Raw genomic sequence first — 19,519 nt, 5'->3', positions numbered from 1 at the left:
ACACCACGTGAATGCCACATCAGTATATTATTTACATAAAGGTCTGGCAGGGTACTTAACTCACTCAGGTTTAGTCAAGGCCTAAACAAGAAAATGACATATGAAACATGACTATCTGAGCTGTATGATGTTTTTGACACATTGCAGTACATAGTAATTTCCCCTCCTTCATAAACTGATTTTTTTTTTTTTTTTTTTTATCAGCAAATAACTCGGCACTACTTTGGAGATAATCATTAGCCGTGTTTACACTGCAGGAACTAGGGACTTTGGCCTGGTACTCGGTGTGTTTCCACCGCAGGAACCAGGAACTAAATAAAGTTCTGGGTAATAAATGCCCCTCAGAAAGTCCCTGCTGGTGATGTAGTACTTTTTCAAAGTTCCGGAACTTTCGGGGGCGGGACTTGGGCGCTAAACATCCTGATTGGTTTAGTTCACGCAGCATTGGTTGAGTTCAACCACCCTTTATTCGGATAATTTTCAAAATACTACTGTTATTGTGTCATGAAATGTAATTTTAAAAGTATTTCAAGCGAGAATGTAGTTTTTTAAAACTCAAATCTGTGGATCAGCGGGAGCTCAGTGATCATCTATCCACCGAGAGCAGCCTCACCTCGGTTAGACCTTCTGATATGTGCCACTGGCTCTGATGTCTCTTTAGTGATTAAACATACAATATAATTAGTTTTGGGTAAATCTAACAGGTAATCTTTGGTCTGTATTCAATATATCTATATGTTAACATGAAAATAAAAAAGGCAAATTTATATAATATTTCTTTTCATTGTAATTGCTGTATATACAAATATCCCTGAACAAACTACATTTCTGCAGCTGTTATTATGTTCAAATGAAAACGAAAAGAGTCAGTGGTATTTGATATTCTATTTCGTTTTATTGTACAGACAGGAAAATAGCAATGGCCAAGACGAGCTGAGTGTCGTCGCGGACATCACACTCCTGAGTCGAATGCACAAAGTCTGAACTACCGAGGATGCATGTCCAAAATCAGCGTACTTTGTAAACGTGTGCAGACCTACGTCACCAGTCTATTTGCCCAATCTTCACAGTACTTTACACCGCGGTGGAAACGCAGAAAGCAACAGGTCTGGGGGGAAAAGTTCCTGGCACAAATGTTCCGGGTAATTTCAGTGGAAACGCGGCAATAATGGCTACATTCACTCTGAAGTTTAGAATATAAGCTTTCAAATTATACCTATTTTGTGTTGATCAATGCAGTAGTTTTGAAGAATATGACAATTAATTTTTTCGTCACTAGGTGGCACCCACCGGTGACACACTCCGTTTTAAAGGAATTACTCAGCGCTATTTAAGAGTTGAATAAAATAAACATTTTTGCGAAGGGGTTGTACCGCCGACGGGACACTTCGGGTTTAAGGACTTTAAAAAAAATCTTCAGGTTCCATATGCAGAGTGAAAAGAGAAAAGTCCATCTTTTAGAAAAAATATTATTAACTGTAGTTTATTATTATTATTTGTTATTCTTGTTTTTCTGTTTCAGTTGTTTGATCATGCGGGTCCCTCACGCACATGTTCAGTGGAAACAGCAGTCTTTCACCGTGACATTCGGCCCAAGCAGTGGTCCACTTTGGCATATTTTTGTTAATTTTTTTTTCCGTCGATACTGAAACATACGTGAACTATAATAGTTAAGCTTTAAATGGGCAACATCACAAATATGGACACGTTTGGATTTCTCCCGAGTGAGAGAATGAGAGAGCCCAAGCTTACATAATGTTTCGCTTTAAATTGTTATTATTATGGTTCGTTTATAGCTAAGCCTATTATCTATTATTATATAATGCCATTATATTTATCCATTATAATTATATATTTTTATTGTTAATCAAATTAAGACAATCCTTTTCAATCAGATCAAGATTTAATTCCAACTGAGCAGTCGATCCAATTATAAACAGATTATTTGGTCACTTGTAAACGTATACATTTTGCTATTTTACAGCAAGAGTGTTTATTAAATTTGTTAAAAGTGCTGTTGTAAAAATATATATATATACACATTTTGTTTTAGATGCGTTTAAATAAAACCCGTTAGTGTTTTGTTTCCGTTTAATCTATTAATTAAGAAAGAGTAAGAAGTCATCGTCCGAGAGTAGCTAGCAATGAGCTTGCTTCACAAAGGGAAATTTACTTAAATTATTCAATGAACTGATGTTATTGTGAATATTATTGATACGTTTTCATTATCGCGTCCTGACGAAATAAACTCTATTTGACTGTTTAGGGCTACTGTACATTCAAAGGTAATAAAAAGGTCTTAATACACCTCTGAAAACATAGTTATGTATATAATATTGCATTTCTGTCAACGGATCCTCCTTAATATTACACAATGCACATTTAAAACCAATCAAATGTATGAGAAATGCCTTGAATAAAAAACTGCCTTTCTCTTTATTGCTTCTCTTTCTATCTTGTACTCATTTGAATAATGTGTGAATCTTGATATTACAAGCACTTCCTGTGTCTGTTTGCTTCTTTAAGAAGAATCTGTTTATGTATTCCCCAATTGTAAGTCGCTTTGGATAAATGCATCTGCAAAATGACAATGTCATCAAAATGAGAGGATGTTTATTGCAACCTGAAAGGATGCACATATGAACATGTGGCCACTTCTGACCATGACAAAATAAAAAAGCCTCTAAGGTCATGTGAACCGTCTCACACACACAGATAGCCTCTCGTCACTCTGAGGAACACTGGGTTTGTAAATGCTGTTTCAGGTCTCTTTTATAGAGGAACCTCATCTCACACTGAGAGCACGAGTACGGCTTCTCTCTAGTGTGAATCCTCATGTGAATCTTAAGGTTTCCTTTAAAAGTGAAACCCTTTCCGCAGTGGGAACAGATGAACGGCTTCTCTCCAGTGTGAACTCTTATGTGATTCTTCAGATTTGCTCTCTGTGGGAAGCCCTTCCCGCACAGTTGGCAGGTGAAGGGCATCTCTCCAGCGTGACGCATCACGTGCATTTCTAAAGACCCTTTGTGTTTAAATCTCTCGTCACAGTGTTGGCATGTGTAGGGCTTCTCTCCGGTGTGAATCCTCAAGTGATCATTGAGGCTGTTTTTGTGGCCGAATTGTTTTTTGCAGTGAGGGCAGGTGTAGCGTTTCTCTCCGGTGTGAACTCTCGTGTGAGATTTAAGATTCCCGCTTTGTGAGAAGCTCTTTCCACACAGTCTGCAGGTGTAAGGCTTCTCTCCGGTGTGAAGGGTCATGTGATTCTTGAGGCAGACTTTATGACCGAAACACTTCCCACACTGAGCGCACGTGAACGGCTTCTGTCCGCTGTGAATCTTCATGTGATTCTTCAGGTATTTCTCGATTTTAAAACACTTTTCACACCGCTGGCATTTAAAAGGCTTTTCTTTGGAATGAAGTAATGTGTGTCTGTGGAGATGTTTAATGTTCCAGAACTGTCTTCCACACTGATCGCATTTAAACAAGTTCTCTCCTGAGTGAACCGTCGTGTGCCGATTAAAGCTTTCAGTGTTTTGAACTCTAGAGGATGTCTGTTCTCCAGTTACAAAATCATGATGTTTCTTTTCCATTACACTCAGTTCTTGATTCTCCTCTTTCAGCGCTATCAGCTCTATGAAGAAAAGAGACAAAACAAGTTAACCCATGTTGAATGGAGCAAATACCAACCCACTGAGCTACTGAAAGATGAGTGAGCAGATCGTGGAGACAAGAATTGTGATAACTCCCATTCTATGAAAGAAATATTGTGTTAGATTATATTAATACATTAATACATAATACATTAATACAATTGGGCCTACGGTCGTTTCAACACAGAAATACGGTGAAGAATTGTAGAATGATATTTATTATTTTTTTTTTATCAAATAATGGCCATTAATTCATTGTTAACCAGTAAGATTAGAATATCTTCTCTATTTTTGTTTTATACAGGGCTTTAGATTTATATGCATGATTAGCAGCGTAAACAAGACCATGAGGATTCAATGCTTCTATGCAGTCAACCAAATTGCACTGTTTATTTTAAAAGGTCCAATGAGCAGGCAGCACCCAAACAAACATTTTAGCTCAATGAAGGATTGTATATGGATATTAGAGCATGAGTGAAGTATAACGCCTTAGGGCTAATTTGTGTTTTAATTTATAGTTTAATATATAATTTTATAACTAATTATTTTTCATTCCTGTTGTTTTGAAAACAGTTAAATTTAAATATTTGTTGTAGAGTGAGGGAAACTAAATATAATGTTTATATTTAGCCTACCAGTATTTTAATATACATATAAATGACATAGGCCTAAATTAAAATTAATGTAGCCTAATTGTTTGCAGTTAGTTTAACAGGTGGACATTACCTCATCTTTTTGGCCGGGTTTCATTTCCCTGTGTTGTAAACTTCTAAACTATGGTGTTTTTAAAGGTGTGATATTCAAAATGACAATTGTTTTCTTCCACCATATTTATCAACATGCGATCATTCGTACGATGAGATTGGCGGAATACGAATGTTTATTGAATCCCATGTGAATTCTGTCGCAAGTTGATTTGTGCACACAGATCTGCGCTCGTTTCTATATAAGATTGATAAATGAGGCCCACTGTATCTGAAAAGTAAAGCACAGTTGTATTTGTACATGGTGTACCTTTATTCATATTTTTAATGACGAAGAATAATGATAACGAAGAAAAAAAATAAAAAGGTTTTCATCTTCACCCACTTTGCCCTATGTATCTGTCAATCTTTTTTTATGTATTTTTTGTTACTTTGTAAGGATTTGTTTTTAAAATAGGTAAATTAGTTTGTACTGCTGAGACAACTTGAAAATTTTTATACTTTTGCCATGTTGCCACCCCGATCCCCAGAAGCTGTTATTAATATTGTTTACTTTTTCCTTCCTGTAGGACATGTCCCAATCAATTTTCTTTATATCAGACCTGTACAGCGCGCACACAAAACAAGTGTGTAACTTTTAATGTGCTATTTGTATTTAATTTGACTCGTGACTAAATTCATTTTTAAAAAAAATACTGAATAAAATACTGCCGTTCAAAGTTTGGGATCAGTAAAGTTTATTAAATACATTTTTATGCTCATCAAGGCTGTATCTATTTGATACAAAATAATGTGAAATATTATTGCAATTTAAAGTTTTTTATTTTAATATACTTTTTAAAATATAATTTATTTCTGTGATGTGCAGCTGTATTTTCAGCATCATTACTCCATACTTCAGTGTTACATGATCTCCACAAATCGTTCTAATATGATGATTTATTATTAGTGCTGGAAACAGTTGTGCTACTTAATATATATTTTGGGACATGTGATATTTTTCAGGATTCTTTTACAAAACTAAAAAGTTTAGTTATGTCAAAACATGCAAAAGAAATCTAATGTATCTCTTGCTAGACCACCAGGGCAGTATACAGAATTCCTAAAAGAATTTGCAGAATTCCTCTCAGACCTTCTAGTTACAGTTGATAAGGCGCTAATCATGGGAGATTTTAATATTCACGTTGATAATACAAATGATACATTAGGACCCCCTTCCTCAAATCTTACCCTGGAGGTCCAATGCACTGCAGAGTTTAGCTCCAACCCTGATTAAAGTCACCTGTCTGCCATTTTCGAATGATCCCAAAGACATTGATTGACACTGATTAGCATGCTCAGGTGTGTTTGATTAGGGTTAGCGCTAAACTCTGCAGGAAAGTGGATCTCGAGGTCCAGATTTGAGGATCCCTGCATTAGGACTTGCGTTTACTGACCTAATAAACTCTTTTGGAGTCAAGCAAAATGTCACCGGGCCCACTCATCGTTTTAATCATACACTAGATTTAATTATATCGCATGGAATCGATCTTACTGCTATAGATATTGTATCTCAAAGTGATGATATTACAGACCATTTCCTTGTATCATGCATGCTGCGTATAACTGATATTAACTATATGTCGCAGCGATACCGTCTGGGCAGAACTATTGTTCCAGCCACCAAAGAAAGATTCGCAAATAACCTGCCTGATCTATCTCAGCTGCTATTTGTACCCAAAAATACACATGAATTAGACGAAATGACTGACAACATGGGCAGTATTTTCTCTAATACAGTGGTTTTCAACCTGTGGGCCGGTATTGCAGGGGGGGCCGCCAATTATTATTAATAGAAATTGTAATATTGTTAATATAATAAAAAATGTCTAGTCAAAATCAAATAAATCATAATTTGATATATAATTAAATAATGAGAAATTAAATAATAAACTGTTACTATGCTTTCACTATTCGAGCTCGCTGATTGGTTTAATAACAACCCGCCAACTTAGACTATCTAAAATAGTTTTGATTCATACGTGCTGAAGCAGATTTAAAAATGGATAAATGGTTGACAACAGGATCGCTGAAAAGAAAAAATACAGACGTTTCTTCAGCAACAAGTAAGCATGACACTGAATAGCCTCAAAATAAACCTAAACGAAGAAAATATAGTAGCGACTACCTAGCGCTGGGTTTCACATATGTTGGAGCAGAGAACGAGCAGCTAACGCTCTGTGTTGTGTGCTCAGAAATACTGTCAAATTAAGCTTTAAAACCAATCAAACTACGACGGCACTTGGAAACAAAGCATAGTGAATATGCATCCAAGCCTATAGAATTTTTTGAGAACAAACTTAAAGAGTACCAAAGCAGGAAAAAAAAACTCTTGAAACAGCGTTCTCTGGCAACGACAACAGTAAAGCAGTGGAGGCATCTTATCGTGTTGCAAAGCTCATTGCAAAGGCTGGAAAACCGCACACAATTGGTGAAACTTTGATTTTACCTGCTGCGAAAGAAATGGTTGGCGTGATGTGTGGAGAAAAGGCCCGCAAGCAGTTAAATCTGATTTCACTTTCAGATAATACAGTCGAGAGAAGAATCAATGAAATGGCAGATGATATAACTCAGAAGTTTGTCAAAAACATTCGAGAGAGTCCCTTTTATGCCCTACAGTTGGATGAATCGACCGATATAGCAAACCTTTCCAACCTCCTTGCCCTTGTACCTTATGTACATAATGGAGAATTACAAGAAGATTTCCTTTTCTGTAAGCCGCTGACGGCGCAATCAACTGCCCAAGCCATATTTGATATTTTGAATGCATTCATTGTTTCAAATGGAATAGACTGGTCTAAATGCGTGGGTCTGAGCACAGATGGAGCAAGAGCCATGGTGGGACATCGCAACGGAGTCGTTGCGCGCGTAAAAACAGCTACGCCGCTCATGAGCTCTGTCCACTGCAGTTTACATCGGGAGGTGCTAGCTACCAAAAAGATGCCCACAGATCTCAGATGCGTCTTGGATGAGGCTGTTAAAATCGTCAATTTCATAAAGACTAGGCCCCTTCAGTCACGTCTGTTTCGACTACTCTGTGAAGAAATGGGAAGTGGCCATGTTCAGCTTCTGTTACACACTGAGGTACGATGGCTTTCACGAGGCAGGGTGCTTACTCGTCTATTTGAATTACGCAACGAAGCACGGATTTTTTTATCTGACTCAAATTTTCCCCTTTCAGACCGCCTCAGTGATTTCGAGTGGCTTGCAAAATTGTCCTACCTTTCTGATAATTTCAATCACCTAAATGGTGTGAACTTGAGTCTTCAGGGCAAATCAGGGACAGCGTTTCAAGTCCAAAATAAAATCAAAGCCACAATAAAGAAACTGGACATTTGGGCCGGACGAATTCGCAAATCAAACTCTGAATCGTTTGAAAATTTGTCACATCTTTTGACAGAAGAAGCCATGAGCCTACCCACCTTGGTTAAAAAGCTGATTGAGGAGCATCTCCAAGGACTGAAGAGCCAGTTGCGTGACTACTTTCCATCTCCAGATGCTCAGGTTGCCTGGATGGAAAATCCTTTTGCAAACTTGTGTGAGGGAGCCGTCACAAGTTTAAGTGCAAAAGAGCACGACAGCCTCATTGACATGTCTTGTGACAGTGCTTTAAAATTGACGTTTTCTCAAAAAACATTGACGGATTTCTGGATTCATACATTCTCCGAGTATCCTGATCTTTCTGACAAAGCTCTTACATTTTTGATGCCATTTCCGACAACATACTTATGTGAAGCAGGATTTTCTGCATTGGTGGCACTCGAGACAAAATACCGGAATAAGCTTAACGTCGAGCCTGATCTCCGCTTGCAACTTTCTTCCCTTCAGCCCGACATACAGCGCTTAGTAAATGCTAAACAACACCAACCTTCGCATTAGGTGAGTGTCAAAGATTGTTGTTAATAGTTTCATGTCTAATTGTCTTGTAAACAAGTTGAGATTTTTTTTTTGTGCATGTTATCCATTTAGCTAAATTTATTTCATGGTTGTTGGTTTAAATTTATTTACATATTGCAGTTCCGTTTCCCTTTAATGTGTCTTTTTTTTTTTTTTTGCCTGCTCTCGATTTGCACTTGTCACTCGAGTCTGACTCTAGTCTTGCTTTGTCCAGTGCTCCATTTCTCTGCCGGTTTTGACTGCTCGTTTCAACCCAGCTCTGCCTGTTCCCTCTGACGGCTCTTCGGCTCGCTGACGTTCTACCCGCTGCCGACCTCTGCCTGGATTTGGTTTTCCCGTTTTCGAAATGTCAACCCGAGCCATTGGGGGCTTGCTGATCCGTTATGTATATTTTCTGTTTATTCAATACATTACCATTTTATTCAATAAAGACAATTAACAGCCTTGCTTCCGAGTACTTAGTTAACCCGACACAAAAAGCGGGATCGTTTAAATTCTTTTGCAGTGGGCCACGGAAACATATGTGTTTGGCTGTGTGGGCCATTAGTTAAAAAAGGTTGGGAACCACTGCTCTAATACATTAGAAACTGTTGCCCCCATCGAATTGAAAAAGGTTAGAGAAAAATGTACTGTGCCATGGTATAACAGTAATACTCGCTCTCTCAAGAAAGAAGCTCGTAGTCTTGAACGCAAATGGAGAAAAACTAACTTGGAAGTTTTTAGAATTGCATGGAAAAACAGTATGTCCAGCTATAGACAGGCTCTAAAAACTGCTAGGGCAGAGCATATACACAAACTCATAGAAAATAACCAAAACAATCCAAGGTTTTTATTTAGCACAGTGGCTAAATTAACAAGTTACCAGACACCATCTGATTCAAATATTCCACCATCGTTAAATAGTACTGACTTTATGAATTTCTTCACTGATAAAATAGATAACATTAGAAATACAATAGCAAATGTAGATTCTACAGCGTCTAACACTTCAGTTTCATCCATCGCACCCAAAGATAAACTGCAGTGCTTTACAACCATAGGACAGGAAGAGCTAAATAAACTTATCACTGTATCTAAACCGACAACAATCTTTATTAGATCCTGTGCCCACTAAATTACTGAAAGAGTTGTTACCTGTAGCCGAAGAACCGCTTCTCAATATCATTAACTCGTCGTTATCTTTAGGTCACATCCCAAAACCATTTAAGCTGACGGTTATTAAGCCTCTTATTAAGAAACCAAAACTAGATCCTAGTGTACTGGCAAATTATAGGCCTATTTCAAATCTTCCATTTATGTCTAAAATTTTAGAAAAAGTTGTGTCTGCTCAATTGAGCACCTTCCTGCATAAAAATGATCTGTATGAAGAATTTCAGTCAGGTTTCAGGCCCCGCCATAGCACAGAAACTGCACTTGTTAAAATTACAAATGACCTGCTCCTTGCGTCAGATCAAGACTGCATCTCATTTCTAGTCTTACTTGATCTTAGTGCTGCGTTCGACACCATAGATCATGACATACTCATAGATAGATTACAAACCTATACAGGTATTCAAGGGCAGGCTCTAAGATGGTTTAGATCCTACCTGTCCGATCGCTACCATTTTGTTTACTTAAATGGGGTGTCATCTCATTTATCATCAGTAAAATATGGAGTGCAACAAGGATCCGTCCTAGGTCCCCTTCTATTATCAATATACATGTTGCCCCTTGGTAATATTATTAGAAAATACGGAATTAGCTTCCACACTTATGCTGATGATACTCAGCTATATATCTCAACGAGACCAGATGAAACTTCTCAATTATCTAAGCTAACAGTGGGTGTTAAAAATGTAAAAGTAATTTTCTCCAATTAAATTCGGATAAGACAGAGATATTAATTATTGGACCAAAAAAAAAACTACACAGAATCTTGTAGATTACAATCTGCAACTAGATGGATGTACTGTTACTTCCTCTACAGTCAGAAATCTGGGTGTTATATTAAACAGCAATTTGTCTTTTGAAAATCATATTTCCCATGTTACAAAAACTGCATTCTTCCATCTTAGAAACATTGCCAAGCTACGAAACATGTTATCTGTTTCTGATGCTGAAAAGCTAGTTCATGCATTTATGACCTCTAGACTGGACTATTGTAATTAGGGATGCACGATATTGGATTTTGGCCGATATTCGATATGCCGATATTTTCTAAATAATTTTGGCCGATGCCGATACCGATATCGATATATATACAAATATATACTGATATATTTACAAATATATACTGATATATTTAAACTTTAATTTTACTGAAGAGAAATCCATGTATCTCTTCTGTACTGATTCTACCATAAATTTATTATTTTACAAATGTAGACAGACATTCACATCTGAAAAACAGGTCAATTATTTCACTTGGAGAATATCGGTTTGGCTCATCGGCAGAAATATTCATATCGGCCGATACCGATAATGGTCATTTTAAGCTTTTATCGGCCGATACCGATGCTGTGCCGATATTATCGTGCATCCCTAATTGTAATGCACTTCTAGGTGGTTGTCCTGCTTCTTCAATAAACAAGTTACAGGTAGTCCAAAATGCAGCAGCTAGAGTCCTTACCAGGTCAAGAAAATATGATCATATTACCCCAATTTTACAGTCTCTGCACTGGCTACCTATTAAGTTCCGTATCAGTTACAAATTATCATTACTTACCTATAAGGCCCAAAATGGTTTAGCTCCTGCGTACCTAACTAGCCTTATACCACACTACAACCCATCACGCACCCTAAGGTCACAAAACGCTGGACTTTTGGTAGTTCCTAGGATAGCAAAGTCCACTAAAGGAGGTAGAGCTTTTTCACATTTGGCTCCCAAACTCCGGAATAGCCTTCCTGATAATGTTCAGGGTTCAGACACACTCTCTCTGTTTAAATCTAGATTAAAAACGCATCTCTTTCGCCAAGCATTCGAATAATGGATCTCTTAAATTGTGACTGCAGTTGCATCTGATCAAATGTGCATTTTTATTCATTAGCTTGGGTTAAACTAATTTTAGTTTGTTGGATCAGCAGCTATGCTAATGATGTCTCTATTTTGTTTCTTTGTTTTGCTAACTAGGATTTACACAAGCTCCAGACTGGATCCAGAACACCTGAGAAGAGCTGATGCTGACCATCAGAGGACCTCAGATGACGCTAACCCTGAATCAACAAACAGAACTAACAATTATTGCTACATGTGTGACTGTATCATATAATTATTAATTAATAATAATAATAATAGTTCATCGTCTAGCTGACTATGTCTTGTATTATTTTTTTCTAAAAATCCTGTCAAACGTGCACAAACTGAGTCACCACCATAAGCTATTACTAAATATTGTAGAAACATATTTTTCTGTAAAGTTGCTTTGTAACGATTTGTATTGTAAAAAGCGCTATACAAATAAACTTGAATTGAATTTTAACTAAACTAAAAAGTTAAAAAACAGTGTGTATTCAATTTTTTTTAAAGAAATTATTACTTTTTATTCAGCAAGGATGTGTTAAATGGATAAAAAGTGATAGTAAAGACTTATATTTTTAGTAAAGATTTCTATTTTGAATAAATGCTCTTTTTAACTTTTTATTAACACAATACACCTGTGCGACTGTAAATGTCTCTGAGTTTTGTTACCGTTCTGTGCCCATCATCCACTATTTTCAGCAATTAAATCAAGCCACTCTTCTTCAATACATCATGACATTTTATTTCACGCCATTGCGTTTGCATTTGCTCTTGATTTGAGCTATTTTGTCAGCAACCATTAAAATATTTAGTTTCTACAGCGAATCATTTGGCACACATCATTCTCTTTCTATCAAACCTGTAAACCGCATTCAACAGGTTCTAACTCTATAGCGATATCAACTCAATAAGCTGCCATAATAGCACAGAAACTATGATTATTTACAAATGACCTACATACGGCATCTAGTTTCAAGTACATCTCTCTTCTAGTGACATTAGATGTTTCAGTAACACAGACCATGACATATAGTTTGATAATTATGTTGGAATTCAGTTATATTGAATTATGTGAATTATTCGCTATTGGCCATTGTCTATATTATCTGTTACTACTTTATGTAAATGCAAAATATGGAGTGCCTCAGGGCTCAGTATTAGGTCCTCTGCTTTACTCCTATGCTCTTGACAAAAGCCATTCGTGAACAGGAACATGAGATATTTACAAGGAACCTAAAGGATTGGCAGAACAGCTGACATTGAAACCTGGCTAAACATAAAACTTGTATAATCTATTTACTAGGGGTGCTCCGATCACGATCGGCCGATCGTTATGCGCATCTCATCAGTAAAGCCGGTTTTCTAATCAGCGGTTAATTCCATCAGGTGCGTGATTTCACATAGAGCAGCTGTTACTACACAGAGCCGTTGTTAACTGAGAAGATGCGTCAAAAAACGCTGAAAATTAACGTGATTTGCGCATCTTCTCTATTAACAACGGCTCTGTGTATTAACAGCTACTCTATGTGAAATCACGCACCTGATGGAATTAACCGCTGATTAGAGAACCGGCTTTACTGACGAGATGCGCATAACGATCGGCCGATCGTGATCGGAGCACCCCTACTATTTACATAATCTGACAGTGACAAAGGAGAAAAATAAAAAGAGGTTCAACCGAAACACCACCGGAAAATCCACTAAATTAACTCACAATTATAAATATGGTAATACCATTAGCCTATAACATTTAATTGATGATTCAGAAGGATCATCTTACCCTGATGATACCCTGATTCAAAAATAATTTTTGCTTGTTTGAGGTTGTCAGTTGCAAAGCATGTAGCATAATTTTTTTTAACAGTCTTATTTAGGACAATGTTTAAACTTAAACATGAAATTCATCAATGCAATGATAACTCAACACATTCATGACGAGGTGCACAATAACTTTTCATACATGACATCACCTCATCATGAATGTGGTGAGTTATCATTACATTGATGAATTTCATGTTTCAGTTTAAACATTGTCCTACATAAGACTCGCTAACTGTTAAAAAAAAGGTATATAAGCAAAATTAATGTATTTTAGTACATGAACACATTAAATACATATACATAATATGACTATTTTAACACATTAAAATAGTCACATTAAATACTGACTAATTAATGTGTATATTAATATATTATCTAATATATATTTTGATTTTGATTTTATATATTTTATTACGGTTTTATTTTGTTAGATAGTGATGCATAAGTGATAGAAATGAATGGATGTTATTGTTTTCACTTCTGTAGTGCTGGAGATGTTTTTGAGAGTGAAGACCAACCTGTTTGTTGTTCCTCAGTGTCTTCACGTCTAACTCTGAATGTCTCTTCAATCGTCACATCTTCACTCTCCTCTTTGATGAACTCCATGTTCTGGCGGGTTTGACGCTGTTTAGATCAGCCCGCAGTGATTCTCTCTTCACAGTTACCGGGAGTGTATCAGTGGTTATGATTAACTGATCTGGGAGCGATGCGTGAAGACCTTGCTTTACTCACACAAAACAACGGATTGTACATTTTCAGTAAAATTGAATTATATTCAAGAACAATTCATTCATTTTACATCGCTTGTACAAACTATAAAACCGCCTAAACGGTTATTAAGTACTTTAGATGCCTGGAACCACAAACATGTCTTCAGCCGAATCAAAACAGACGCAGGAGCGAGGCGCTGCCTTGTGACGTCACATCGCCAGAACAAAATAAAAGTCCTGTTAGCGCACAGACGAACATTTGTCAGAGACATTCAGGGTTTTATTGCTGGTTAAATATAAACCTTTAACTTAAAATTACTATGATTCTGTAAATAAAAAAAGTGTTAATAAGCGTTAATAATAAGCCTTTAAAAAGCGTATAATGCATTTTTTGAAGGAACCAAACTCAAAGATTTCATTGTGCTATATATTATTAAAAAAACCGTTTGTCAAAAATAAAGTTACACTTAAATATTAGGGGCCTCATAATAAAAATAAATACATAAAATCAATCAATGTGGAAAAATGTTGCAAAATATTAATATACAGGGCTGGGAAGGTTACTTTTAAAATGTATTACACAACAGATTACAAAATACAAGTTGTAAAAAGTAATCAGTTACGTATTTCGTCAGATTACTCCGGTTTAGTAAGTAATCTAAATACTTTAGAATACTTTAAAATACTTAAGCTTTGTAACACAAAGGAACATATTAACATATTAACTTGACGTCTTGTTTTTATGCTTTCAGACATCTACCAACCATAAGATTTGTGTTTTCTTTGAATTTTATTTTTAACAAAATCAATTTCCCACAGAATTTCTATGAACAACAAAATATTTTTTATGTCATTTAAATCCAGTCAATATAAATTCAATTTGAATACAATGAATGGGATTCCGTGCTGTTGTTACATAATAAAAGTGTCAACACAACTGGCACAGTTGTCCAAGTTATACAATAGATATGTTTAATGAATGGACCAAACAATGGACAATGGACAAAACAATCACAAAAGGATCGCTGAGTCAAAATTGACAGGGTTCATTTTCCACAGTCTCAAGCAATGTTGTTATAAACAATGCTTTTGGGAAACACTTCAGGGGTCACAAAATTTCTAAATCCCTGGTAGCCCTTTGGGCAGGCATTCTTCAGGTTTTGGTAGCCCAAAATGAAATTAACAACAACAAAAAAAAGACATCGCCTGAACTTGACTGTGGACAAATCAACATGATCAGCAAAAACTAGTAGCATATCTGGATGTAACAATTCAATAAACTTACGATGTGATAGAATTCACAGTACAGATTAAACCATAACATTTTCTTACAATTTATTTGTATATTTATCTATTTTGTACAAAAATTATACAAACCAATTCCAAAAAAGTTGGGACACTGTACAAATTTTGAGTAAAAAAGGAATGGGTTAATTTACAAACCTCATAAACTTTTATTCACAATATAATATGGATAACATATCAAATGTTTAAAGTGAGAGATTCACTAAAGCATCTATAAAGACAGCCTTCATGCTTTTAATGTGAATCTAGCCACAGCTAAACAGAATTTCTTCTCAAACCTTATAAACAGTAACTTAAATAACACTCGTACTCTTTTTGCCACTGTTGAGAGACTGACAAACCTCCCAAGTCAGATTCCCAGTGATATGCTCTCAGACAGCAAATGCAATGAGTTTGCTTCTTTCTTTTCTGAGAAGATCATCAATATCAGGAAGGAGATTAGCACATCCTCAAGAAATGCAGAGTTCAGACAGATTTGGCCACAATATCAAAAAGATACTATGTCTATTTTTGAAGCAATTGATAGCAAAATTTTGGAAGACATAGTGCAGCACCTAAAGTCGTCAACCTGCTATCTTGACACACTTCCCACATCTTTTTTCAAAAGTGTGCTTAACTGCTTAGAAGCAGATCTTTAAAATTAAAATTAAATTGGCCTCACTTCTTTCTGGGACATTTCCAAACTCCTTAAAAACTGCAGTTGTTAAGCCCCTCCTGAAAAAGAGCAATTGTTTTTATTATGGCCTGGTGAAAAATATATGGGCCTGTGAGAAAATAATAAATAAAAAGATTAGGGTGAGTGCATGCAGCATATTTCAACCCAGCAGCATGACAACACACTGGCACTCACGGGCAAAAAACAGACAGGGCCACCGGGAATCCTCCTGGTGCTCCCAATTAGCCAACCCGGACCATATAGGCCTATATATGATCAGCATTTAAACACACAAGAATTTAAACATTATAATAAACATGAATTATCTGCTTGATGACATGGTTATTTTTATTATTGAGAAGTGAGATGAATGAAGAGTGTCTGGAAAAGGAAAGTTTCATTTATCAAGTTAGTGATTGATTTTAGCAACACAAGTTCAAATACCGGGTACATACTTAAATATACAGTACAGACCAAAAGTTTGGACACACCTTCTCATTCAGTGTGAATCTACAATTTTCATAGGTCATAAAAATAAAGAAAACTCTGAGAAGGTGTGTCCAAACTTTTGGTCTGTACTGTACACTAAGTAGACATCCAAAAGGCCTTTTTTACCACCGCACGTACCACCGTGGCGGCGGTGTAAAGTGCATTTGCAGCCTTTGACCGCTAAGTGGCGCTTTAACCACAGGTTATCAAACAAGCTCATCAAAGCACATTTTCGCTAACAGACTCAGTTTTGCTTCACTGATGTGTTAGATTTGATGGCTTCAGTCAGGGAAAATGAAAGAAAAACACTGTAGTTAAAATATTTAATATTTAATATCCACAGACGAAAGTTTGGTACTTATGAAGTTATGAGCATTTCTTCAAATTCAAGCAGGATAAATGTCAAGACTGTGCCTGAGCCTGTGCTTATTTTTTCTATAAGCAACATAGTATTAAATCATATTTTTAGATTTGACACATTTGAAAGGTGTGCAGTATTATTAATATTATATTTTAAAATTCCTTTAATAAAGCAACATTGATTTTTGTTATTCGTTACCTGTCCTTTATTTTGACAGATAACTTCTTGGGAATTTTTATTTTTTGTATGTACACTGATTTAGACATTCTTGCATGTTTTATTAATTATTTCCTTTATTTTAGTAAAAGTGAAGCACGTATAATTTAGTTCCCATTATTTAGGCCTAATTAGACTAAAAAAAAAAAACGAATAAAATAAACCTGCACGATTTAACTAATTGAAACTCTAAAGAATGGACGGATAAATAAAACGTCCTTATGATTAAACTCAAGTTCTTTCACTATAATCAACAAAATGCACATGACGTAAAAAAATAGCTTCATTAACTTACAACTTAAGTGATTTTAAAGGGAGACTTCTTAACTTGCTTTTAGGGCAGTCAAATTTATAACAGACAAGATGATTTAAAAAAAGCAATAACTTCATTACGACCTTAATGCTGGAAAGACATTTATTTATTTATTTATGTAATACTAGCCAATAATGCATCTAACCATCCACTCAGCGTTAAGAGCTGTTCAGATTAAAACTGGTCTTATGGTGGTCATATCATCTATTATTTATGCCATGCGACCTACAAAAGTAAGGATTGTGATCCGAGCAACGAGCATTGCTGCAGGTTGCTTTTTGACGGATATGCAGTGCTTGTGCTGCCTTGGTCTTCATTTCGTCGAGTGAATCATCTCTCTCACTCCGCAGCAGAGTCTGTGAGCAGAGTGAAGCAGCAGCTACTCCTCCTCTGCGCTCAGAGCATTTAATATTCACTCCGCTGCACGCTTAGTGAAACACTCTCCGCGGATAAAGTTAGTTCAGTATGTTTGAAATTTCATTTCACGTCTCTGTCAGATGCGCGGGGAGAGTTGAGCCACTCAGAACTATGGGAGCCCGATTTTCCTTCAAACAAACCGATGTAAATTACACATTCTACTTAAACAATAAAATTGATTTATTGCCCAGCCCTACTTGCTTTAATTAAAGTTAAATAAATAAATAATAATAATAATAAATTGCAGTCGCATTTAAATGCAGGTGTGTAAAATGTGTGTGGTTCGTGTGATGCTGAGTGCAATGTGCAGAATTTATTCTCATTTGTTTTATCTTCATTACCAATCTTGTTTGTATAATTGCATGTAAAATAATAATTTGCATTGTAATGCATTTGCAAAATGTGTATTAATATTCATATTCAAGTGTTTGTGCGGAAATTATTAATGCACATTAATGACAGGGAGGCACCCTCTTGATCACTTGAATTTTTTCCTGATAATTAATTTACTTTAAATTGCGGTGTCTCATATACATGATATCTTGAAATGCTTAGAAATAAGAGACAGCAGATTATTGTAAGTCTAAAGTTTATTAAATGATAGCAAGTTTACAATAAATGTACAAAATTGCATTAAATTAGTTACATTCCAGTAGCTCATCCTGAAGGTGGTCAATGTATCTGTTGCAAACAGTTTTTGTCAAGCAATTGCACCAAAAAGTTACAATGGCCTCAAGAAGCTCGTCTTTATTTCTTGTCTTGACCTGACGTCTGACAAATTCCTTCAGTGCGTGCCACACCAGCTCGATGGGATTAAGATCTGGTGAGCTGTAAGTGAAAAAAATTGACAAGTTGAACGATTTTGTCAAATGTAGACTTCATAAACCAGAAAAAAGGACAGACACCAACATAACAGAACAAAATACTCGGCTGGTGTTTTCACCCAGTTAATCCCCTCCTCGGCAATATACTGCCTCGCAGCTGTATGTTTCGGGTCATTGTCTGTAAAAAATAAATAAATAAATAAATAAATAAATTATATATATATACATATATATATATATATATATATATATATATATATATATATATACATATATATATATATATATGTCACGAATCCAGCCAACCAAGCAGCGTCAGACCCTACAGCTCAACCTCCCCGTTCCTGCTCACCTGAGTATTAAATCATTGCACCTGCCGCTGACCAATCAAGACTGGCATATAAACCCACACTCACAGACACCTAACCGTCTGGTCTCGTCTATCGCATGTGTGTGTAAGACTTACCCGACCCCCGATCTCCAGTACGCAGATCACCTTCATCGTCATCGTCATCTTCGTCCTCGTCCTCATCGGCCGTTGGTCAGGGGCTAACGATCCTCTTCCTCCCTGAAGTACGCCAGGACTTGTGTTTTGGAAGTGAAGTCTCTCGAACGCTGGGCATTCACGTAATTTCCCCTCTACGGGGTTTTCCCTGAGTGTTTCCTCTTAATTAAAATTCAGTGAACTCTCATCTTGTCTCCTGTGCTTCAGTGGTGTGTGACAGAAGACCAGACCGTTTTACAATGGATACGGACCCCGGTTCTTCGACCACGTCACAAATCGATCCGTTTGGCAAACTTGTAAATCAGCTCCGGCATTCACTCTTTCCTCCGGGCGCCGCTTCCTCACCTGAACTGCCGGCCGGTCCCATGGCCTTACCAGCACCGTTCAGTGGCGCGGCGGAGAATTGCAGTGGCTTTCTACTTCATCGCACCCTATTGTTTGAGATGCAACCTCAGCGCTTCCTCACTGATAGAGCCAAGATCGCATTTATTATCTCCCTGCTCTCTGGTCGTGCTCTCCTGTGGGCTAAAACCATCTGGGAACAAGCTGGGCCTGCAACTCGCACCCTGGAAACTTTCATAGCACATTTTAAAGAAGTATTTGATCAGTCTGCAA

At 36.6% G+C, this 19,519-nt stretch overlaps 1 protein-coding gene across 1 annotated transcript; it reads right to left on the bottom strand.

Moving 5' to 3' along the window:
• Nucleotides 1-2,596: 2,596 nt before the first annotated feature.
• Nucleotides 2,597-14,058, bottom strand: LOC127952199 (gastrula zinc finger protein xLCGF3.1). Its single transcript, XM_052550605.1, has 3 exons — nt 13,954-14,058; nt 13,628-13,831; nt 2,597-3,631 (listed from the first exon to the last, which is right to left on the bottom strand). The coding sequence occupies exons 2-3, from the start codon at nt 13,713-13,715 to the stop codon at nt 2,727-2,729; spliced, it is 993 nt and encodes a 330-aa protein (XP_052406565.1). The 5' UTR covers nt 13,716-13,831; nt 13,954-14,058; the 3' UTR covers nt 2,597-2,726.
• Nucleotides 14,059-19,519: the final 5,461 nt, after the last annotated feature.

The sequence above is a fragment of the Carassius gibelio genome, chromosome B3 (assembly GCF_023724105.1).
Source record: "Carassius gibelio isolate Cgi1373 ecotype wild population from Czech Republic chromosome B3, carGib1.2-hapl.c, whole genome shotgun sequence".
NCBI classification, from domain to species: domain Eukaryota; kingdom Metazoa; phylum Chordata; class Actinopteri; order Cypriniformes; family Cyprinidae; genus Carassius; species Carassius gibelio.
This window is presented reverse-complemented; position numbering and strand designations above follow the sequence as displayed.

Bases quoted from the DNA above. Each gene is read 5' to 3' on its own strand.
- LOC127952199 (XM_052550605.1), bottom strand. From the start codon at position 13,715: ATGGAGTTCATCAAAGAGGAGAGTGAAGATGTGACGATTGAAGAGACA. The intron at 3,632-13,627 runs GTTGGTCTTCAC...TTTTCTTCATAG, and splicing joins CACTGAGGAACAACAAACAG to AGCTGATAGCGCTGAAAGAG.